The following is a 25374-nucleotide window of genomic DNA, read 5'->3' as shown; positions in this document are numbered from 1 at the left end:
CTGTATTTGTTTCCTAAAGTGCAATTCAGATTTGAATTTGATGTGGTTTAGATGTAGAGTGAGACATTGATATGTGCTTTATCTGCCTGCTAATGTCATTTCGAAAAGGCAATAGAATTAAATATGAATTCCAAGAATAGCACATTATAAATCCATATTCCTCAGCTCCAAAATAGACATTGCTTCATCCACCCTGTTCTCTGACTCAGCTGCATAAACAGTGCTTAGATCATAGTATTAACAAGAGTTGGTAGAATTTTCTTTGAAATTGTGTGGGTAACCTAAGTTAGCTGCAGGCTGTTTTCTGATAAGACAGCTGGTAAGTCACTAGGGCTGGTGTCCTCCATCACTCTGCAGAAGTAAAGTTGTTGGATGACAACAAAGGACTGAATTTTATTTACTTTATGTAACTTTAAAGATTTAAAAAAATTTTTTTAAAAAAAAATGTTTTATTCTTCTGATGCTGACTGCATCAGAGGGTGGTAGAAAGAACACCGGCTGCAGTCCAGCCATCGACTGTGGCGCCTCCTAAAGCTCTGAATTTACAGACTTCTGATCCGAGGGGCAGGGAACATTTCTGCCCTGCCTACTTCACAGGGAATTAGTGCAGATCCCATTTTTCTTGAATGAAATAAAACATGTAACAGTGCTTTATACTGTAAAATGCTATAATCATTATTTTGTAGCTCCTTATTTATTCCTTGAACTGCTGTCATTGCCAGGCTGATTCAATTCACACACTAGTTCGCAATGAATTCCAGCTCCAATGTATGCCATCCAGAGCGAACGGCCAGCGGTACCTGCCGAATGAAGGGGTCTTTTCCCCTTTGGTCCCACCAGTTCAGTAAAACTCAAACAGTGGTTGGCAACTGGCACAGAAAATTGTTTTTACCAGGCTGAGCAGAGCTTGCACCAAGAATTTAAATCAACTACATCATTAAGCACACTGATTTTATATATCTATATCTCTATATTTATATATTTAAAATATAAAAATAAATATTTTATATATATAATATATAAATACGTATATAAAACAACACTTTCTAGTTGAAAGGTGCAGTGTGTTTGTTGATTTTTTTTTTTTTTTTGTACAAGTTTTTGGTCTTGTGACCTGGCCTTTTGAGTATGAGCACATCCAAATTAGGCAGATGCTTTACAAGGACAATTTTAAAATAATTTTAAATAGATAATTTGACCATTTTATTTCTATTAGTTATTCTATGGAATGAAGAGGAAGCTTCTGCATTATTAAAGCAAGAGTTTCTTTGAAGGAAGCTATATATTGATAGTCAAATAAATAAACTGTGATAGCAGCTAGGCCCCTTCCTGGCATTCCTGTGGCAGTGTCCAGTTTGTTTTCCGGGGAAGGGTGGTGAGAGGTGAGAACACAGTCAGGGAGAACTACCAGTCACATCAGTCCAGCTCATTTTTAGCACTGTGAGAATAATGCAGAACAAATGGTTTTAATTAGCCTATATATGTTCATAGGCTTTTTAACTACCAGTGCTCATTTAGGTTTGCTTTTCATTTACTGATTGTATACGTTCAAAAAAAGTCCACTTTTATTTCTGCTGATCCCTTCCTTCTTCCCATTTATGTGTCTGTCTTCATCCACTCTAATCTTTTCCTTTCACATTCTGTCTCCTCCTTTCTCCCCTTTCTCTTTTCTCCTCTGTTTCCTGGGTGCCTTGACTCCTGCTTCCAATGATCTCTCCTCCTGCTTCTCTTTCATCACTTTTCCTGTTCCCTCCATGTTCACTTTGGTGTGGGGCTCTCGTGGCCTGTGAACTTGGGGCTGAGAAGAGCTATGTCCTACATAGCACATACTGAGCTCCAAGGAAGCTGTGAACCGTGTCCAAGTGTGGATGTAAAGATGCGGCGCATGGGCAGAGCCAGGCAAATGTGACAGAAGGGGAGGTGGGCGAGGAAGCGGGGTGTGGGACTGTAATGAGACAATGGTGATGATGGACACAACATCTACACTTAGAAGAGAATTAAAATGAGGATGTGAGGACGAGGATGGATGATGATAAGGCTGCAGGCCCGGCTGTTACTGAAGAATTGCTGGAATCGGGATCCTAAGGGGAGTGAGGTGCAAAGACGGGAAAGAGCTGAAGGTTGGACTGAGACTCACAGGGGATGCCCTTCCTGTGATGTCCAGCCCAGTGGTACGCAGGGCCCATGCAGAAGGTCGTTGGCTGGGGAAGCCAGCAGGGCCTGGATGCTTCCTGTCCTCATCTCTTGCTAAGCTGAGCAACCTTGGGCACAGTTTCTTTAGCTGCAGCATGGGATGCCAATAATATGGTTTCATATTGTGACAGTCACACGGAATAAAGCCTAATTTGTAGCCCAGAGTATGAATTGGTCAAGGTCATTTTCATTCCATTTCCTCCCACTTCTCACCCTTTTCATTCATCGTCTTCCTCTTTTTGTGCTTCCCTCTGTGGAATGAGAAATCTTGTTCCTCAGATAGATGTTACTTAAAAGGCTATAAAGTTGTTTAAACCTAAAACAGAGTGATGACAAAAGATGAGCCCTAAACTAGATTTTTAAGTGATCCTTAAAATACGGCAAGTCTATAGTAAGTTTAAAAATAATCAGGTGTTTGTATACACACACATAGACGGTGTCACGTAATGGTTGAAGCCAACCAAACACTTTTTCACTGACCCCCAGGTTATGGATAAGTATGGAGAGTTCTATGGCCGAGACAGGATCAGCGAGTTACTTGGCATGGACAAAGCAGCTCTGGACTTCAGCGACGCCAGAGAAAAGAAGAAGCCAAAGAAAGATAGCTCCTTATCGGCTGTGTGAGTGTTGCGGCTGTTGTCTCCTGCAGGTTTATGTTGAAAGGAGAAAAAATACACTTCTGAACTTGCTGGTATCTTCATTTCCTTTCCCTCAGTGTCAGAGGAACAGACACATGAGGAAAACAGAGGATGCGTATGTGTGTACGTTTGCACCTCTGGTGTTTGCAGCTATGGGATGATCAATTTTTTTCTATTAATTTTGAAAGTGCTTATTTTGTTATTTACATAGAACAAGAGAAAAGGATATTCATGTTCTTGATTTAATTTGTCTTTTCTATCCTAAAATGCCCCTTAAGTCAAAGCAAAACATCTGCAAAAGTACAATATATGACGATTTTTTGTGATGCTTCCTGTTTGAAAAGGAGTTAATTTTCTTATGTTTTGGAAAAGAGAACTGTGTAGCCCTTTTATTTAAAGTGTCCAAAGTTCATGTTCTTTTATATAATTATTGTATTTTTTAATAGCAAAGATTTAGGGTGCCAGAAATACTATACTTTCATACTATTGCTTGGAAAGTTTACTTGAAAATGAAGCACTCTTTATATAGTTCTTTCATGGGATAATAGGTTATAACTAGAAGGATGCAAACCAGTTGAATTCACCTGAGATTATGTCTCTCACACACGTGTATGTATAATGTGAGTGTATGTATTAATACATATATACATATATATCTATTTAGCAAATCTGGCCATCTGAATTTCTGGAATAAAAGAAAAGCATATGTGCTTTTTAAAATATAATTTATTATTGTAGCCACTTAATGATTATGGAAGAAACATGATAGTTACGTTCCCTTAAAAACATGTCAGCCTTATCTGTGTGATTATGGTCCTAGTCAGTTAGGGATATGATGACTACTTTGAAAACATAGATATCTGTGGTTCTGTAGAGCAGCATTATTTTGTTTTAGATAAATATATTAGCTAGCATTAAAAAGATATTTTTGCTGACCTCTCTTGTTGGTCATATGCTCTTTATCTGAAAACTTGCTAGAGCTACTTGGGTCTCTGAAAATAATGTGAACTCAGTTGAAAAGTAGTTAGTTAGGTAAATATATGACAGAGATTGTGAACTTAGATCCGAAGTATCCCTTGGGTACTTTAGGAAAACAAATGTGGCATTCACAGGCTCTGTCACTGTATGTGAGATGAAACACAGACTGACAAATCCTTAGGAACTAAGGCCCTATGTTAGAATACCATGTAAAACGAGGACCACAGCGGGAGTGAGGCTGAACTTCCCACAATGTTTTCACATCCTTGATAAGCAATGTGTGGTTAAATAGTTTAAGGAATTATGCATTTTCCATGGTCATATTTATGACTCTAGAAAAAAAGTCTGAAGAAATAGAAGGAAAATTTTAGACTGTTTTTTTACTATGAACAACTAGTTTTTAAATTGGTGAAATTTTCCATTGTTTTAGTTGTACAGAGTAAACGTTTGCAGTTTGACCTCTAGCAGAGTATCAAGAAATCAATGTGGCACTTTTAACACCTTCAAATATGGATAATAAAATTAGAAGAATAGAAATCTAATAACTATACGTTACTAGGAAAAACAGTTACATATAATATCTTTACTGAAGCATTTGGAAAGGTCATGTTGTAAAAGATTACCTGGTTTCTACATGAATGTTATCTTAATTTGAACATCCAAACACAAGGATGATTCGTGTATTTGTCAATCAAACAGAGAAGGCTTGGTACGAGCACATTTAAATAAGTGGCTACCTCCCTTCCTGGGGTTGCAGTGGCTTCCAGCATCCAGAAAGGCTGCCTACTTCTTCATTTCTGTCTTTGTAGGGGAGCAGGGGAAGCTCATACCTAAAAACCATCCAGAAAAACTCTCAGCTTCCTGTTTGTAGTTTGCCCTGGATCCAAGGCCTGGGGCCTGAAGAAGGCTGTGCCCTGATTGGCCTAGATCTGCTGTGGCCCCTCCTAGGGGCGGGGTCAGCCGTGCCCAAACCGCCAAGCCACCACTATTGGTGCAAAGAGTACTATGAGCTGCAGAAAGGAAATACTGCTTATGGACATTGGTAGCAAACGTGTCATCCTGGCTTATGATAGAGATGGAAAATAATTAATCATAAGAGTAATTTTTTTAGAATAAAGTAAGAAACTACCATAGGAAATTCAGAAATCCTGATCTAAACCTTTAGTTTGTTTTAGATTGCTCTCATGGGAAGTAATTATACTGTCTTGCAAATTGTTCCACTGTTTATTTTTTCCAACTCTTCCTTTTTTATTTAAAAAAAATTTTTATTGATACCTATTGTAAATATTCATGGAACTTTTTTAAAGGCTCCTGTATAATAAAATTAATTATAGCTCAAAGACAATTTCATTTCCTTGGGAAAAAAATCCCAAGCTAAGGTAAATGAAAACTTAACCCTTAGGGGAAAATGTCTCCCAAGAAGTGAGCTTTCATTGTCAACTAGTTATCCTAGCACTTACAATTTAGGATTGGACTAGTTTAAATAGAAATAATTAAAGACTGAAACATTAAGTCTAGAGAGGCCCTTTTGAAAATAATACTACCATTATATTATATTGCATTATTTCATATCTTATCATATTAATTATCAAAAATTAAAATGCTAGAAAGGCTGGCAAAGTTATTATAATTTCTAGCCTATAAATCAGTGTCAAGTTCTGAAAAAAAAGGGAATTAACCAGTGTATTTTAATACACATGCTTGTTAATCTGCAAAGATCATGAATATTTTTACTAAGATTTATTTATCCAACATATGTTTATTGAGAGATGCTCAATATGTGAGATATTGTGCTTGGTTCTGGGAGTTTACAAACTAATGAGAGGCATATATATGCATACATACGTACATATGTGCACACATACAGATCTAGTAACACCCACAACTACAAAACAACGTGGGGGATGACAATAAAGGGAAGAGTCTACAGGATGCTATGGGAACCAAGGGGAGGCGTTAAATTTCTGCCTCAATAGAAAAGGAAATAGAAAAGGTGAGGTTTCTGGAAACAAAAGGAAACATAAACAAAATGCGCACATGTTGGTTAATTTAGGAATTTTCAAGAATAAGTATCATACATAAAGTGAGTTTAGCTTATGTTTAATGTAGGAAAGGAAAGGTGGAAAGAAAGGACTATTCTTAAAAAACAGAAGGCAAAGGTGGTGATGTTTTATTTTGTTATCCATAATCTCTCTAAAAAAGCATCACAAAATTCTGGAATACACTATCAGAGTGGGCTCTTGACTCTTCCCTTGACAACTTGGCTAGAACTCCTGCGAAGGTTCCTACTATCCTCCTGTGGAAAGTGAATGTCAGCAGGCTCTCAAAAGCCTGTGAGTCTTTGACTAATGTGCATATATGCCAATTCTTCTTTTTTGTCATTCCAGACTGAACTCTATTGATGTGAAGTATCAGATGTGGAAACTAGGAGTTGTTTTCACTGACAACGTAAGCCTGCTTTGTTACCCCAAAGGAAAATGCACTTGGTTAGCCGAGTCTGTGGAAGTTCTGCAGATGAAAGGATGGCTGTTTAAGAAACTTATTCAAATACCAATACATTTAATACATACCATATAGAGACCCACAGAAAAATGTGATTAATCAGCCCATCGCTCATTCCATTTCTTTCAGTAGCTGAAAGATTAAAGTGAAAATGTGCTTACACAAGAAAAAGAAACAGATGAAAATTCATATGTGTTTTCATTCGGGCTTTAGTTGGGCAATGTTATACTCTGAAGTGTTATAGATGTTAAAAAGAAACTCCTAAACACATTTTTAAGGTGTAAAAAACATCAATTGTACTAAATTTAAGTTTCCCCCAAATTAAGTACATGAAATTATTGTGTTCTTTTCTTTGATGGATCCTTCTTTTATAAAAGAGCCTTTGGAAACTAAAAATAGGGCCCAAGTATGTATCCGAATATAATGGAAAAAAATACTTATTACTAAAAACCACCAGCTGTCTCAAAATTTCAAAATTTCACTCTTTAATTTTAGCACTGACTTTTATAGTAAATGTTAGTTTCATTCTTTCTAATGGCCTCTGACATCCCCCGAATTCTCCAGTCTCAATCCCCACCCCTGCCTCACCCAGCCATGGGTCCAGAACTCTGGTTATCTTAGAGAACCCGCTTAAGAGGTCAAAACCATGTCTTATAAGTATCTTCTAGAACCATAAACTGTTAATATGCTATCATGCAACTAATTTCTCATCTAATAATGGAAGGAACTCCCCTGTGTGAAAAGGAGGCAACCTCGACTCCACTCCAGTTGGTATCTTTCACCAAGTAGCCAGTCCACCTCGGCCTCTGCCTGCTCAGGGCGGTCTCCACTTCTGCCCAGGTTCAGACTGTCCGTAGTATTCTCCTTGCTATGCAGTTTTCTCATCCTCCAGAGAATGTGGGCGTGAACAGATCCTGGGGAAGTCTGAAGAACCTGCTTCAGTCACCTTTCTGATACTTCATTACACTTTCATCCACCTGCAGTCCCATGGCTTCTGTCTGGCCAATCATCTCTCAACACGTACTCAGTCTTGAGTAGTGCAGCTTCTCTCTGAAACACAGCTAGGGCTACCAGGTGAAATACAGGACTCCCAGTTAAATTTGACTTTCAGATAACCCCCAAATAATGACTTTGTAGCACAAATATGTCCCCAATACTGCATGGGACATACTGATACTAAAAATGATAATTATTAGCCTGGACACCTCCTTTTCCTTCTTCCTCCAATAGATGCATTTGATTATTTGCCTAATCTTGATCCTTTTCTGCCCTTTGTAATTCTCCCTTCTGTCTTTCCAGTTCTGCTCCTTGTCGTGGCTCTCATAACCTCACCATGAGTCTTGTTTAGTCTCTGAATTTTCTGGCTCTGCCACTTAACAAATATTTTAGACAGTAGCTTATCCTGAGTGAGTTCACTTCCTTCATTTGTAAATTGGGACTAAATATGCCTATTGCTGGAATAAAGTGAGAGACTGTGTGTGCAAATATATAGGACAACGACCAGCACTTAGTAGGTGCTCAAGAAATTTTCCTAAAATGCCACTTTTCAAACATCGTTATCCTGCTCCTGCTAGTGATGCTCCAGTGGCTGCCACATGCCTATGAGATAAATCTATATCCCTTACCTTGGCCTCAAGGTCCCCCAGCCCTGCAGTTCTTTTCAAGCCTGATTTTCCAAAACAAGAACCCACCACTCAAACCAAACTCTCATTCCCAAGCAAACTCTGCATATTCTTATCTCAGTGTCTATGTTGACAATGCTAATTTTCTCCCGCCTGACCTCTAGCTTAAGCCCCACGTTGCCCGTGAAACGTCTGGTATTGCCTCAGCTCCCTCCTTTTTCTTTTTGTTCTGTTGAAGATTGGTATTTATTAAAGTCAAAATGAAGGTTTTCACCCCCAAAAAGGGTAGCTCCTGACTTAACTGGCAAGATATGCCTTATGCAGAAGAGGCTGTAATCCAAAAAGTGAGAGCAATCACAGTATTTTTATTCTGCTTTATTCACTGCCTTCTAAAAAAAGTATGTTCATTTTCTAGCCTGTGTGAAGTTAATCACTTACGTTAATTATAATCCAGGAGATTTCTGCAAATAGTACCAATTTTATAATTAGGTTTACTATAGCTTTCAGTGACATCAGACAGTATTTGGGGTTTTTCTAGGCTTATTTTGGCTCATGTGAAGTGATATGCTTGGTTAATAAAACACGTCACATAATAAAACACATCATATAATCTCATAACAAACACAGATTTAGTGAGTGAATAAACAAAAAACAAAGAAGGAAAGAAAAAGGGGAGGGAAAGTTGGTTGATCCTTTAGTTGACTGTAGAGCAGGGTTTGTCTACCAGAGACAATTTTGTCCCGCAAGTGACATTTGGCAATGTCTGGAGACAGTTTTGTTATCACAACTGGGGAGGGCAACGTGTTATTGGCATCTAGTGGATGCTGCTAACTATCCTGCAATGCACAGGACAGCTCCCACAGCAAAGAATTATCTGGTCCAAGACATCAGTAGAGCTGAGGCTGAGAAACCCTGCTGTCAAGTAGTCAGTCAATGAAGTTTTCCCTATGGGAGGGTAAATAAGAAAGTTATTCTGTTTTAAAGGGGAGAACAACATAGCACCTTTCAGAACAAACTAAATAAAAATAGAATACAGAAAGAACAAACTGATACAGCTAATGAGAAATACACAAGCTTAGGGTCCAAGAAGGTGAAATAAATGGAGTGATTATGATTGAGATCAGAGTGGCTTTTGACGAGAGTCCTGTGTGCTATCTTCTGATATGCCTTTCCCTGTTCTGTCTTAATAGTCCTTCCTCTACCTGGCCTGGTATATGACTATGTCCATCCTTGGGCACTATAACAACTTTTTTTTTGCCGCTCATCTTCTTGACATTGCTATGGGATTCAAGACATTAAGAACCATCTTGTCATCAGTAACCCACAATGGCAAACAGGTAAAAGTTTATCTTTCTTCCCCCTTGTAGAAACTAAAAAAGCAACAAAAATAAATAAATAAATAAATAAAATAAAACCAGTCCTCAAATGATAACGTACAGTTTCAAAGATTGTTTTTGAAGGGAGGGTCTGAACCTCTTCTCTTCTAAACCATGCAGATTCGTGCTTTTAGAGTCCCCAAAGCCTATGTGCAAGTCTTGGCTTGGCCATTTAGCTGTGTGACGTTGGATAAATTAATGTTTCTAAATCTCAACTTCCCTATTTCACAAAATGGAAATAATAAAGGACTTACCTTACCGAATTTTTGTGAAAATTAAATAAAAATGTAGAGGGCTTAGCACAGTCTCTCTCGCACATACTAAGCCCTCAGAAAAGCATTTATAATTTTGTTCCTAGTACGGTGTTTGCCCCACTTGATCCGGGGGGCAATCGAGATATGTTGCAGCACCCTAGTATACTAGTTGTATTAGTATAAAACATGAGAATTTAATTTAATATTGCAAATTAAATTAATTTAATGTAATTTTCATTTAACGTGATATTTTAAAACTGGGCGTTCATGTACTCTTTTCTCCACTTTTGAACTGAAGAAAAAGAGTGTTTTCTACTTGACGAGGTCGTATAGACTTGGAGGGAGACTGGGCTAGGTCTAGATAATCAGCTAATGTTCTGATGGAACATGACTGTAGTGTTCAAACTTTTCATTTTTATGAAACACATTGCAGAAGCATGCATTTATCAATTCTTTCACTATTTTTCAAGTGTTCCCTGGGTGGTAACACATTCTGTGTTAGTTGTTTGGATTAACAGAGTCCTTCTTTTCCAGTCTTACAGATTAGCACATTTTTAAATCAACATCCCTCCAAAAACCTTGAACTCTGTCATCCACCATTAAATTCACATTATCACGATTGTGGGTTTTCTAAATTTCAGCACGTGATTCTTACATATGTCACTTTAGGTTCTGAATACGAATGTGCTGTTCATTGCAAGTTGTGGGCCCAGTGACAAAAGTCCGCTATGCTTATTCACCAGTCAGTCAGTAAATTAGGGTCGAGCTCCCAGTATATGTAGAGAACTGGAGATGCTGAATCTATTGTGTATTTCTACATAAAAGGTATAGCACTACTTTCAATCAATTTCTGAATTTCTGTGTGGATTATTCCTGCTCTTCCTGAGGTATCAAATGTTCATTTTCATAATTATAGAGAGCTAAAAAAAATATATATTGAGCTTAATAGTTTTAACAGGTAAAACATATGAAAATTTACAGTGTTATGCTTCATTTATAAAAATGAATTAAGCCCTCCAGCAAGATATATTTTCTCCAGATAATTAAAAAGTGATTTTATAAGAGCTTGATCAGTATATGCAGTTATAGTCAAGAACATAGGGATTGTTATAATCAGAAAAATTACGCCTAAAGATAATGCATTTTAGTATGTTTAGAATTTCTGTAATATAACCAAAATTATGTTTTCACCAACTTGGTGAAAGTCACATTTTTAAACACACACACATTCTATCAAATATATATACACACACACACACAGACATACAAGGAATAGAGTTGAAAGAAGGCCTTTCAAACTGTGACATTTAATTATATATTAGTAAAACTAGCCTTGAAATAGTATTGGTCATTAGATATTGTGTTTTTCAGTTTGATTATTGTTTTATGTTTACAAAGCTAGACTTCTCAGTTTTATTTTTTAAATATTTATATTACACATTTTTTCCAGTTGTGTGTTCCCAGATTTCAGAAACAATATAAATTCCTATTTAGTTGTAGATAATGATTGAAAAGAAAAAATAATTTACAGCACATATTACTATCAAAACAAAAATGAAATGAGTTTTATTAGGAATGTAAATTATTTACAGAAAATAGACTTCATGAAAAGGGAGAAAGTATTTCATATAGTATCTCCTACTAAATATTTAGATGATAGAAAAATGAACATTTTAAGCTACTTATTATTCATTCAATTTGGATGTGAAACTAAATCATCACTTATTCATTCTCTAGCTATAATATGCATTTATTAGCCAATTAAGTATTAGTGAAGTTTTGTGTAAAATAGTCTGACAACTTCATAAGATAAAGAGAATACAAAAATAAATTTCTCTGCTGGGGGTCTGAGAAAGGTGAGAAATAATGAGATTGTGGATCCCATTAGCTTCTAACCAGTAAATGCAGCTGTGTTCTCACTAGAGCACCCCCCTCCACACACCCACAGCTGTCTACTGTGCCAGTCACTTGTCCTGAATTTCTAATACTTGTTCAATGTCACATTGCTTTCTAGCTCGTATTAACCGTTGGCTTATTAGCTGTTGTCGTATACCTGTATACCGTGGTGGCATTCAATTTTTTCCGAAAATTCTATAATAAAAGTGAAGATGGTGATACACCAGATATGAAATGTGATGATATGCTAACGGTAAGTTCATAAACTTTGATGTCATATGAATGAAAAAGTTTTCCTGCTTCTTTAATCTAAATAAATGTGTATTTGTTCTTTAACAGTGCAGAATAGAAAATAGTGTGCACAATTCAAAGTTGAATGGCTCTTTAAAGAATCCACAATTTTCGTTTTTAGTGGAACATAAAGGACCATTTCTGCTGACTTTCCACATCTGCTGCGCAGCCTGATAGAACAGCTGAGTGAGGTCGTTAGAACCAGGAGGGAGCAGGGCTGTCACTTTAGCCTGCTGTTCATACATCCTAGGACAGCAGGTGAAATGATTTCCTGTGCAACATTTCAAAGCTTCAGTTTTTTGTTTGCCTTAATGACTTTAACTGAAGTTACTAAAATCCAAAAATATATTTCTTAATAAAACTGCTAGTTGTTGCTTTTATACTGAGTATCTTGGCTGAAATTTTCTTTTTGGTTTTAGTTTTCAAAATCAACAGATGTTAAAGCTTTCATATTGCTTTATATTACTGTTCTGCAACTTGCCTTTCTGATACTGACAAATGGGAAATTACCATACATGAGACCTTAGATTAGGAAGGGGAAAATTATGCAAAATATGTGCTCCTCATCGAAACGCCAACATAATTGGGGTTGGGGGTGTAAGCAAAGAGGCTGACATAATGATACTAAGATTACTGTAGAAAAAAATAAACACTCCAAACAGCAATGAGAGAGAACTACCAATATTATAAAGACATAATTAAGACAGTTTTGTACTACAGAACGACAAATCAGTGGAGCAGAATAGAGTCTAGAAACTGATGCAAATACTCATGGAAATTAAAATGTGAGAAACGTGGTTTTTGAAATCATGAAATGAAAAATAATTCAGTAAATGGTATTGGTACCATGAACAAGCTGTTTGGAGGAAAATGATAAAAATGAATACCAACCTTGCTCTTTAAATCAAAATGAATTTTCAATGGAGCAGATATTTCAATGTAAAAAATAAAAAATAAAAAAATAGCAATTAGGACATACTTTGACTCCTTAAAATAATAATAATTTTTAAATGGGGAAAGGTCTTTCTGGGTATGGCATAAAACCTAAGATCCATGAAAGCATAAAATTGTTTTTAAAAAAGAACAGCTATAACTGAAGACTTGAAGACAAATGATAAACTGGGAAACATACGTTGAGCACCATAACAAAGAGCCAGTTTCCATAGTTTACAAAGTCCTTGTCACATCAGTAAGAAATAAACAAGCCAATAGAAAAATGTGCAATTATACAGGAAAATAAATTCAGTGGGTTTGTAAATATGAAAAGATGTTCAGCCTCTATCATAATGAAAGAAATTCAAATAAAAACTTGAAAAAATACTTTTTACCTATCAGATTTGCAAAGTATTAAAGTTTGTTAATACCAGAGTTGGTGGACTGATGGGAAAACCAGCACTTTCGTGACTCTTGTTAGGAATTTGAATCAACATAACAATTTTAGAGAAAGTTTGTAGTATCTATCAAATTTTTAAGTATACATATCCTTTGACCTGTCAATTCCACTGCTAGCAATTTACTTAAAGGCTTAGTCACAAATATGCCTGTGTGTTCAAGGACATTAGCTGCTCTCGCAAATTGGAAATAATAAAATCTAAATGACCATCAGTAGAGCCTGGATTGAGTCAGTTATCATAAATCTATAAAAAGTATGCAGCCATTTAAATGTTAGGTAAATCTGTATATACTGATATGGAAAGACATTAAAGTTACATTTAAGTGGGGAAAAAAAGAGCAAGATCCTGAACAGTATTATGGTAAAATCCTAATTGTAAAATTATACACACACAAGAATGCATATTTTAGATATGCTAGAATATGCGTAACATTTTCTTGGAGAGACTTGTACACAGGAAACTTTTAACAAGGATTCTTACAGAATGTAAGACCACAGATCAGGGGAAAGAAAGACATATGCTGTTCATTTTATATACTTTTCTCCTGTCTGAATTGTTACTTTTTTTTTTTTTTAAACCATATGTGTGTTGTTTCTTTTATTTTTAAAAGCCTAGAATAGTTTTTCCCCACCATGTTGTGAAAGAGAGCTTAATTCAGTTCTCAGAATTAGTACAAGCATATAGAGGGACTATGTCCTGGCCGGGAGCAGGGGACGGAGTAGCTGAGCTGGAGGAATTAGCAGCCCAGAGGCTGAGGTGAGCCCAGCTCCATCATTCTGACCCCCCGCCCAGCCGTAATTGAGCCATTGACAACCCAGTTTTTTCTTATGTTTGTAAAAAGTTTTGCCATGTTTAAAAATAATTTCTTCATCATAAATAATGATTAACATAGAATTGCCAATTCTTCCTCTCTTTTTAAACACAGATTCTATCTTCTAATCACCATTTAGAGACCTTCCAGAAAGGTTGCCATTCTCTAGGTTTCCGTGATTAGGCATTTCTGTTCTCTTCCCAATTTTTTTTAAAGAAGAAAACAAATCTCAAATACAGCAAAGAATAGCTCTCAGATGAATTGCAGGTTATTCAAAGACTGGGGCGACGTAACAGCCGGTTGGCATGAAATCTAATACCCAACTCTTCCCTAAGTCAAGACCAGAATTTTGAAGACTTTCACTAAAAGGGATGCTTTAGAGAAAAAATGCAGGAAAAAGAAAAAAAAGGCTTCTAATTCATAGGTCCATGCATAGTTAACAGCAGAGCAAATTCTGTTATTCATCATTTATAGTTTTCAAATATTTTCTATCATTATTACCATTCTGCATGTGACTTTGTGATTTCCATAGGTCATTCTTTCATAAACCCAATTCCCAAAACAGAAGAAAATACCATCCCAGTTACAGATTCAAAGTCTTGCAATTAGATTATCCAATTATTTATCAAGTACTTCTATAGCACTTACCATAAATGATATTGTGCCAGGTATTCACCCAAGGACTTTACAATTATTAACTCATTTAATCTCCTAAGAACTTCATGCTGTAGGTAGGTACTGTTATCGTCCTCATTTTACGAATGAAAAACCGGAGCAACAGGAGTTTAAGTGATTTGTTAAAGGTCTCACAGTTTGGAAGAGGTCATACTCTTTAACTGCTACTCTATGCTGTTCTACCTCACAGATGTTAATTTCATTAATGCTTGTGCTATTAATTTAGTCATGTTTTTGTGCCAGGCACTCGTAGAGGATAAGGCTTGAACCTATTCATAGGCACAGTCCTGCCCTCAAGGAACTTGCATGTTAAACACCTTCCTACAAATTCCACTAAGTTCACTCTTTTTCTGAGATCTTCCAGGAAAAGAAGACTCCTGAAATTCCAGAAGTTTTGGGAAAACTTGCAGAGTTACCTGATCAGCATTCTTATTGTATACAAAATGTTTAATGATGCTGAACTTCATAAAAATAATTGATTAAATATTGTTCAAATAGTATAACTGAAAAGTTACTACAAATGGCTAGTGGTCAGGGAAATAAAAGTATCTTTTTAATGAAACATACTAGAGAATGGAATGTGTTGATACGGATGTAGATCACAATGTTTTAAACAGTACTTCAGATCCATTCTGTGTTGTCATAATTGGCATGACTGAGACGGAAGACTTACTCTTTAATATTCTCCTTCTGGGGTCATTGCTGGGCAAGCAAGCTGCGTGCCCTGTCTGGAGCCCCTTCCCTGTCTGGCTTTCCATCACCCCCTGATTTGGCCCACCTGCCCCCTTCTTCTAACTATCTCCCATCCTTTTGTGGCTTTTTTTGCACAGCAGAAAACATTTATAAGGATTTTTTTTTTTTCCATTTCTATTGACTGTACAAAAACTGGATTCAACACAGTAAGAGACTGGCCACTGGTAGTAACTCTCCACCGTTGTCACTAACCTGTGACACTATTCTGCTCCCTCCCACCTCATCGCCCCCCCCCACCTGTTCCAGGTCCAGGACTGAGGATCTTCAGTGATCCTTCATTTCCTCTTCCGTGTGCCACCTTAATATCCATCCTGCTCAGAGCCTCTCCACGTGACCCTGAGGACTGGGGTCAGGGCTGGCCAGAGGTGGGAGGGAGAAGGAAGGCTGGGGAAGGCATTAAGGCACAAGGGAGACGCAAAGGGACTAACAGCAGGCGCACGTACCCACATGACTCCTGGGAGATTCACTTGTATTCCAGGAGAAACACCAGACACTGTTCCGGCATCTTAACATCCACCAGCCTCAGGCAAAAAGTGTACTGAGGTTGATATGGGACTGGTATGCGGCTTAGATCTCCTCTTACGTCATAGTAAGACTCCTGCCACATCTGGTTTTCTTCTGTCATCATGTGGTCATACTTGACCCTATTCAAGTCATAATCATAGTGCCTTAGACGACCACATTTCGGATGTCACTCTATGCATCCTCATTGCTTTTGTTAATTTCGCTTTGGAAGACACCTGCCTTCACCTGGTTGGTTTTGCATAACTACATGCGACACGAATGCGGAAGATGGAGACATCTGCCTCACGTTAGGATGAGGACACAAGCCTCTAGGTGTTTGAAGTCTGGAGGTGGCTAGAGCCTAGACTTTGTTCAGTTTGAGGGATTTCTCTCCTTGTGAGTGAGACAATTTTGGACCTGCTCTGTTGTAGATCTTTATATCTCTGCACATAACGATAAACATACTGTCTTGCCTTTGACTGGGGTGAGGTCGGGGGCATGCTTAGCATCTATCTTGGATGTTTCCCTCCTGCTAGAGAAAACAGTTCCAAGACACGAGGCACCATCCAGCTCAGAACTCGTTCGACACGAGGTGCTGCTGCCAGTCCGTCAAACTGGACAAGAGTCTGCAGCTTTGCTCAAACTCAGATCCAGCTGATTGTCCTCAAAAACTCCCATATGCCAGTCACATTACCTAGATTAACCTCACAGTTTTAGGGTTTAAATACCACCTTTTAATTTGCTTCTTACTTATACTTGTGAAGCGGCTTCTTTAAAAAGCCAACAGAAGTTAAAAGATCACTTGCTGCAGTGCTCCTGCAAAGTAGAGGCTCGTTAAAACCAGCCAGCCAGCAAGAAAGAAGTACGGAGCAAAGGTCACATCTTATTTCTTTAATTTAGGTCTCCAAAGATAATCCCTTTTCTGTGACAGTCTCTCTAGCAATTCCTTTTCACATGGGCAAGTCAGTATTCTCTCTTGAGATACATTTTCCTCTGTCATATTTCATCGGCTTCGTCCTGAGTTCCCACAGCCTTGGTGGTTTCAGGTTGTTTGCTGGGGTCTGAGGGAGCCTTTTAGGTTTTCACAAGCAGGGAGTTCACCCTCCTATTTTTTATAACTTACAGCAGGTGGCGCTCTAGCTGCAGTTGTACAGATTTTGATGATTCACACAGTTGTTTTTTTTTTCCGTATTATGATGTTTTTGAGCCTGAGAATCTAATTAAACCAGCAATATTCTGATAGAATTTGAACCTCCTCTCCAAGAACATAGGAGGAGAAAGTGTAGAATGATCTAAAGTCCAGAGTGAGAAGATGATTATAGCGAGCGGGCCAGGGAGATTGACTTGACATATGTAGGGACATTCATCTCAAAAGGAGGGGACTTACCAGGGCAGCTCTTTATAGATCCACAGGCCTGCGAGGCCCACCCAGACCCCCTGAACCAGAGGCTGCAGGGAAGGTATCAAGACCTTTGTGTTTTGGCAAAAAGCTTTCTGCATGATTGAGATAAAGAGTACACTCCCAGGGAGGTAACCTGCTTAGGTAGTTTTCTAAATTACTTCCCTGAACTGCTCTCATTTATTTTACCCTGCCTTCCCAGCACATGATCTCTGTCTCTCTCTCTCTCTCTCTCGTGTGCTCTGTCTGCATTTACATCTTTCTCTGTTTCTCTGTTTTGGGTCCAGATAAAGGTCTAATAAGGCTCTTCACTAATGCACCAGAAACTGGCCCTCAGTGTTTCCTAAAGGCGACGTCAACAGTAATGAACCCCAGCACTGATTGGGTTAGGAGATGGATGAGAGCGGAAAACTGCAGAATGTAAAATCTGGAGAATTAACAACTATTCCCAATTTTTACAGGACTAGGCTCCTTCCTTTCTCATTACTCAGATTCTCTGAAAGAAACGTGTCTTTTCGTCTGGCAGAATGACTTCCCAGCCTCTCCAGCCCTTATGATCAGGTTTAGGCTGGCTATATGAAAAGGAAGGTGGATGAAAGGACTTTAGCTTTTAGGAGCAGAAGGGTGGTTTGGTAGCTGAGAGCCTAACAGCCACGTGTTAGTAGTGCTCACCGCAGACCTCACGTCCCGCCACCGCTGGGTCTGGGGCTAACCAGGCATCTGGGAAAAACAGTACCAAAACCCCAGGGGACATTTGGCATCTGGGGACATTTTTATTGTCACTGTCAGCATCTAATGGGTAGAGATCAAGAGATCCTTCTAAAATATTCTGCGATGCGCAGGACAGCCCCCCATGCAGTGAAGAATTATGCAGCCCACGGTGTCAGCGATGCTGAGGCTGGGGACCCTGCACAAACCCTGCACTGAACCCCTCCTCTGCCTGCATCGCACCCTGGCTGTGGCACCTGGTGGTGGTGGCTTTAATGTTTTAGGGCTTAGATAATGAGCTGCTATTTCCTCCCTGTCTCTCCCCTGTCTTTCTTCACTATTCTAGATATTAAAGTAGAAAAGAATTTCAGTGCTGCCTTCCGCGTATGTTAGGGGAAGGGTGGGTGAGTAGTGTTGTCTGTTTTTTTTTCCCTGCTTAATTTCTAATATTCCATCTTCTTATACTTTCCCTTTCCTGTGTCTGTTATGATCAATATAATTGTACAATACAGTTGAGTATAGTTTTGTGCCCCTTAATGTGATCAAAATACGATTATCATCCCAGACGCTTTGGAGCCAAGATACTAGTGAGGTATTTGCATTTTCTCCAAAGCGAGAGGGAAGGTGGTAGGCCGGGTGTGCAGTACGGACTTGCGTCAAAAGCCAGTAGCGTGTGAGAGCCAAGTGTCTGCAGCACAGTTATGAGCACAAAAAGAGGCAATTCGGAAAGCAGAGATGCCCGTCATTTCCCAGTGAGGATGAGGAGCCAGAGAGGCGGCTCTCCAACAAGTGACCCGTTCTTCTCTTTTCCAGTGTTACATGTTCCACATGTATGTTGGGGTGCGTGCTGGAGGCGGCATCGGCGATGAAATTGAAGACCCGGCAGGAGATGAATATGAGATCTACCGGATCATATTCGACATCACCTTCTTCTTTTTTGTCATTGTCATCCTCTTGGCCATAATACAAGGTACGCGCTATCTTCACTGAAGCCCAAGAAAATCTAGAACTTGAGCCACATGTGGTGGAAGCTAATGCTGAGGGTAGGGTAAGAACCTCAAGTGTTGTCTGGAAAAGCCACAGAACTTTCCCTTTCAGTATTTCTTCATTGTGAAATCTGTACAGGGCACTACAGAGACGCGTGGGACCGTAGAGTAAGGGGAAACTATGGATATCGTGGGGTGTTTTTTTTGTCTTTTGAATAATGTAACGGGAAGAGCATTTGCCTTGGTTTGGATTCCAGCCCTGGGGCTCAGGCTCCTGAATCCCAGCGTTATGGGGAAGCTGTTTAACCTTTGTGGATCTATACAATGGAAATTATACAAGTCTCTAAGCTCTGTGGTTGTTGAGAGGTTTAAAAAAATGACGTACATTCAAGTACCCGGTATAGTCCCAGATGCGTCCTCAGTGGCTCGTGAGTAAGCACAGAGCTGTCGCTGTGGAGTGTCTGCTGTGTCCAGGCACTTGTGTGCACTACCTTCACCCTTCCAGCAACCTGTGGGAATGGTGCTGCTATCCATCTTCCACACGTGAAGTGACTAAGCCACAGCAAATCTAAGCAACGTGGCCAAAGCGCACAGCTACACAGTGTCGGGCTGGAGTCCACAGCTGGGTGGTCTGGGTCCAGAACCCTCACTTACCACCCTGGGGCTATGACCCACTAGCCCTTCCTCTCACTGCAGGTGACTGCAGTGTTTCTCTCGCAGAAAAATCACTCATTGTCTTTTTCTACTTAGCACATTTATCCTGGTTTAAATTAAATATCTAAAAATGTGACATAATCCTTTAAGTCCCACAGACATAAAATGGTCCTATTTTTTAATGAAGTACATGGACAAATTCAAAGGACTCATAGTCCATTCATTATGTCTTTACTGAGTGTGACAATAATGTGCTTTATAAGAGGGCCGGGCCATGAACCCCTGGAGGAGAGGTGCCCAGCAAGTCCCGGCGTTAGCTGCTCATGACCACGGTTAAGAAAGCAAGGAAAACTTTATTTCTGAGGAACTTGGGAGAAAAGTGATTTGAGGCAGATTTACCATGGTTTATATGGTAGTGTTTTATTTCCAAATTAGGACTTGAGTATCTTCTTAGTGGAGCTTTCTGTGCTCTCCAGCCATAAATCAATTGCTGATTTGCAGCATGAAGTGGGTATTAGCACACATCTGCGTATGCCAGTGTCACTGAAGGTTCTCCGTGCTTTGTCACTTCATTCTAAAATGCTCTTTCCACAAGCGTGTGCCCCGAGAACCGCGTGCACTTCTGTCCTCCAAGAGCACACACGGCCTCCCTGGCAGGAGCATCAGATGGGCGCTCATGCTTTCCCCGTGTTCTGAGCACCTCCCCGGGGAGCTGGACGTTTTCTCTGTCCTTGGAAGATGAGCCAGGGTGCTGTGAATTGAATCCCTCATTCCTGGCTGATAACGATTCAGTTATGTCTTCCTTTAACCCAAGGTCTAATTATCGATGCTTTTGGAGAACTAAGAGACCAGCAGGAGCAAGTCAAGGAAGACATGGAGGTAAGCCTGTCTGCTGCGATGCAGCCCGTCGTTGTCGCAGGCACTTTTTCTCATCACTGCCTTTTTCAAAAGAGTCAGGAATGTGGGAGACAGTGGGAAAAGGGCACAGATATTGTGTGGTTTCCATTCACGCAACACATAGGACGGAGCAGAGCGCTTGGCAGGAGCATCGCGGACTCCAGGTGTACACAGACAATACTGTGACACCATCCTGGCCCTCAAGAAAGGAGAGATCGTCCATTCAGACTGTAAATCCACTGATCCATGATAGACCACTGCAGAGCCCTTTATGGGAGTACACCCTGAGTGCTAGCGTCTTGGGGCCGGCACCTGTTCACTCCTGAATGATCAGGGAACTTCCTGGCAGACCTGGGAACTGGAGTGAGATGGACTTGGTGATTGACCAGATGCAGGGACCAAGGGGCTGGAGCCAGCCAGGGCACCCCAGGTTTCAGGTGTGAGCTGCCAGGTGGGTGGGGGCGCGGTTAGCTGACACACAATGGGAGCGTCTTCGGCTGTTTACTTCAGACACAGCCGATGCCCCGTAGAGAGACCCGATTGTCCTCCCACATTGCTGAGTGTGGCCCCTGCTGCCAGCAGCTTCTGATGAATAAGGCAGGAAGAATTTCGTTAGCTACCGAAATGACCTTAATTCTAGGCCCTACCATCCGGGGCGTGATAAACAGGCTTCGGATGGCATTAAACAGCTTCTAGCGGGCAGGGAAGGATGAGCACGTGGGTCACACGAGGCCAGTAATGACTGAACTCATGTGAGTCGGTGCGCCTGAAATTCTAACAGTGGAAGGGAGGGTCTGCTTCTCCTTGGGCGTTGTGGACCAAGCCTGCAGGTGGCTGACTTCTGCAGGTGCAGCTCCACAGGTGCCTGGAGGGAAGGAGGTGGTGGAGGACAAAGACAGGTACCCAGCGCCTAGAGTGGAAAGCGTCCACTGGTTCATCCTGGACAGCACAGCGCATGGCACACGGCAGACCCTCGCTGAATCACAGCACAGTGTGCACTTCCGTTTAGCCCTTTCCGAAGGGCAGTGGTCTGTGCTTTTCCCCCTGGGTCATCACACTTGTTCAGGCAGGTACCACGTTTGCAGTGTCAGTTGAGGACACAGTTCATCCTGCCTGGATAACTTGAGTCAGTGTCATGAACAACAGTGACCGCTAAGCCTGGTCAAATTTTTACCCAGGCTTGGAGAAAATATGAAAGAGACACTGTTTCTCAGCCATCCTTACCCTGTACTCTCTCTACATCCGTTACTTCTTGCTGCTGGTCCCTATGTCATTTAAGAAAACACCAAGATACAGTTGCAGCAACAGTTACATTTCTGTCCGCGGACTTGGCACAACCTCCACGTGATCAGCTCTGACACATATTGAATAAACCAAATAGCTGCCACTGAGTGGCAAGTGATGCTTTCCTTTTGCTTTCTGAACGCTCTGACATTGTAATATTCCACTTTTTCTTCCAGACCAAGTGCTTCATTTGTGGGATAGGCAATGACTACTTCGACACGGTGCCACATGGCTTTGAAACCCACACTTTACAGGAGCACAACTTGGCCAACTACCTGTGAGTGCCCCTGTCCCATACCCCTCCGCTGCCAGCCCCTGTCTTGGGAAGCTTGGGAAACAGGAGAGCATGCAGCTTCATTTTCTTTACAATCGCTCAGATACAGCTAGTGGTTCTCTTTCCCTCTGGAGGAGGTTGACTTAAGGAATGAAGTTGCAGCTCTGCCTGCAGGCGGTACTTTCTAGAACGTGAAATGGAAAGGTGGGGAGAGAGGAGCAGAGCCTTTCCGGGAGCCTTGGCCGTATTTACCATTTGAATGGGATCCTGCTGCTTCCTAGAGACATGTGAATCTCCATTTTTCTTCTCTGAGAACTTACAGATCACATGTAGGCACCCAGTTAAAAGTTGCTTTTATTTTTTTAAATATACAGAAATCTGGCCATTATTTGGGTCTAGTCAAAACTATAGTTTGGGAAAATGCTATTCTTACTCAGATTCTACCCAATTTTAATATAAAACAGAAGGGATTCAGAGTAGCATTACACGGGGAAAATGGTTTAACTGTGCTCCATTGAACTTGATCAGTAAATTAGAACTTCTCATTAGGTTAGTCTTCAATTTACATTTATCAATGTTGAGTTGATACTAACAAAAATGTGTATACTTCTAACCTGAAACCAAAGTGCTGCTAGGGTAAAATCATGCATCAGATCAGAAAAGTCAAGTCAAAAAACATCTTTTCCTCTTTCTGGTACACTGCAATTAATTTCCAAAAAAAAAATGTATTTGTGGTGTTTTGTCTGTGCCTACCATAATTGAATGCAACATATAATATATAAAATCTGTCTACAAACAACCACCATATGATCCAGCAGTCCAACTGCTGGATATTTATCCAAAGGAAAAGAATTCAGCATACCAAAGAAATATCTGCTCCCCTGTGTTTAGTGCAGCACTATTCACAATAGCCAAGATACGGGATCAACCTAGACGTCCGTTGACAGGTAATTGGACAAAGAAAATGTGGTGTGTATACACAATAGAATATTACTAAGCCATGAAAAAGAACGAAACCCTGTCATTTGCAGCACCATGGATGAGCCTGAAAGATATTATGTTAAGTGAAATAAGTCAGGCACAGAAAGATGTATAACACATATTCTCACTCATATGTGGGAGCTAAAAAAAAAAAAGTTGAGCTTTTACAAGTAGAGAGTAGAATTGTAGCTACTAGAGGGGTGAGGGGGGACAGGGAGAGGTTGGTTAATGGGTACAAAATTACAGCTAGATGGGAGAAGTAAGTTCTAGTGGTCCCAGGCATCTAGAATTAACAACAATTTATTGTATGTTCTCAAATGGCCAGAACAGAGGAGCTCAAATGCTCTGATCACAAAGAAATGATAAATTTTGCTGATGATGCATATGCTAATTACTCTGGTGTGATCACCACGCATTGTATACATGAACTGAAATATAACTCTATACCCCATAAATATGTACCATCAATACGTGTCAATTAAAAAGTAAATTGATCATTTGTTTTAAAATGTCCTATATGTTTGTAGTGATATTTTCATACAATCCATTTCTGATCAGTTTGTATGTATCTGTAGGTTTTTTCTGATGTATCTCATAAACAAAGATGAGACAGAACACACAGGACAGGTAGGTAAATGTTGACTACATCCTATCTTCTGAAAGAAAGGGTAGAAAGAGGAGCCCTCCACATTGCAACAAAACGTGTGTGTTGAGCTGTAAGGGGTGGAATTACTTTCAGATGTGAGTGGTGGTGTCTTGATATAAAATTCCTGTTATATTAGATGGGTGTGGAAGAGATTGCCTTTACTGAAAAGTAAAATTTTAATTTCACATAAAAAATAAGCTTTTATTAACTAAAAACGCTGGGCTTAGGTTTTCAATTCTCTGTTCTGAGAAAATTGAGTGTTCTTATTTATAATGTCCTTAGCTGCTTAAATCAGATAGCAGATGATTAAAAATGAAAATCTACCCACAGTACTATGGTCAGTTAATGACTGCATACTAACAGTCTGAGGTGTTTAAGCCATTTGAAATTCCCCCTCCACAAGTCTTCGCCACAAATCAATTATTTGAATTTGATGAAGGACACAATTAATAATAACAAAAGGGTACTTCAGAAAGTTTATGGATAGATTTGTATTACCTTTTAATTTTATTTTTCCATGAACTTTTTGAAGTACCCTCCTGATGATAATATTTTAAGAGAACCCTCAAAAACACATACCAAAAATATATTTTTATCATTATTATATTATGGTCAGGATGAAGGTCGATTATTTGTTTGCGACTAGAAGTCCACAAGATGTGGTATACTTAGTTAGGAGCTAATCTAAACAAATTTGGACTTCTCCAATTACACGATGTAAATTTTTGAGTTTCTTTCTCTGATATTGTGTTCGCAGACAGATTTAGGGAAAAATGTTAAATTTTTTTTTTTTTTCTTTAACTTTTACAGGAGTCATATGTCTGGAAGATGTATCAAGAAAGGTGCTGGGAATTTTTCCCAGCAGGGGATTGTTTCAGGAAACAGTATGAAGACCAGCTAAACTAAACTCAGACCCCGATCACCCCTAAAACCAAGCCCTCCCCCCCACAGTCTCTGCTTTCCTGGAAACATCTTCCTGAATTCGTGAGTGGGCAGCGTCATGTGCTTCCTGGGAGCATTGAAACTGTTTCTGAAGACCTGACTGTTTTCCCCTCACCTCACGTATTTTCCTCGAGAATAAAGACTGAAGAATAATCTAAATTCAGACACAGACAAAATAGGAACTCTGGAAAGAAAACCATTCTGGACACTCTATCATAACTCACAAGACAGATTTTCTTGGGAGACTCCGGGAAGTCTCCTTGAGCTGCGGGACCTTCACAGACAAGCGTGCCAGCCACACTCACCCGGCTCCCTTATTTCCCCATCCCGAAAGGAACCGTCGAGGGTCACAGCCACTGCAGCACTTAACAGATTGCCGTGGACAGGGTCGCGAGGGAAATAGTGCCTTACTATATGCGGGTTCAGCTATGCAGAAGATACGTGCATGACCAACATCTTTATTTTCTTTACGTCCACCTTTTTTTTCTCTTAGTTAGATTGATTTTGTGAGGTGTTTTTTGTTTTTTGTTTTTCCTTTGGTGGGGGAGGGTAACAAAAGCAGTTTGTTCACAACTTTTTACAAAGACGGGTGCAGTGTCTCAGGATGGAAGGAGGCTCTTATTTAGCTAAATTCACATCTACCCTCCCCAAGTGCTCCTGCTCTTATTTTAATAATGCTCTGATGCAGTGTTGCAACTTTATGAAATCTTTGTATG

General features: G+C 39.7%; 1 protein-coding gene across 1 annotated transcript in view; it reads left to right on the top strand.

Moving 5' to 3' along the window:
• The window catches only part of RYR2 (ryanodine receptor 2), a 448094-nt gene extending 423472 nt beyond the window's left edge, over window positions 1-24622 (top strand). Inside the window, exons 98-106 of the mRNA XM_063082911.1 lie at window positions 2680-2813; window positions 6197-6257; window positions 9124-9270; window positions 11578-11712; window positions 18808-18964; window positions 20449-20513; window positions 21992-22092; window positions 23646-23697; window positions 24527-24622. Coding sequence (XP_062938981.1) covers window positions 2680-2813; window positions 6197-6257; window positions 9124-9270; window positions 11578-11712; window positions 18808-18964; window positions 20449-20513; window positions 21992-22092; window positions 23646-23697; window positions 24527-24622 — 948 coding nt within the window. The remainder of the gene's footprint in view (window positions 1-2679; window positions 2814-6196; window positions 6258-9123; window positions 9271-11577; window positions 11713-18807; window positions 18965-20448; window positions 20514-21991; window positions 22093-23645; window positions 23698-24526) is intronic.
• The last annotated feature ends 752 nt before the right edge of the window (window positions 24623-25374 follow it).

The sequence above is a fragment of the Cynocephalus volans genome, chromosome 18 (assembly GCF_027409185.1).
Source record: "Cynocephalus volans isolate mCynVol1 chromosome 18, mCynVol1.pri, whole genome shotgun sequence".
Lineage (NCBI taxonomy): Eukaryota > Metazoa > Chordata > Mammalia > Dermoptera > Cynocephalidae > Cynocephalus > Cynocephalus volans.
Note: the sequence above shows the minus strand (reverse complement) of the source record. Positions and strands in the feature narration are given on the sequence as shown.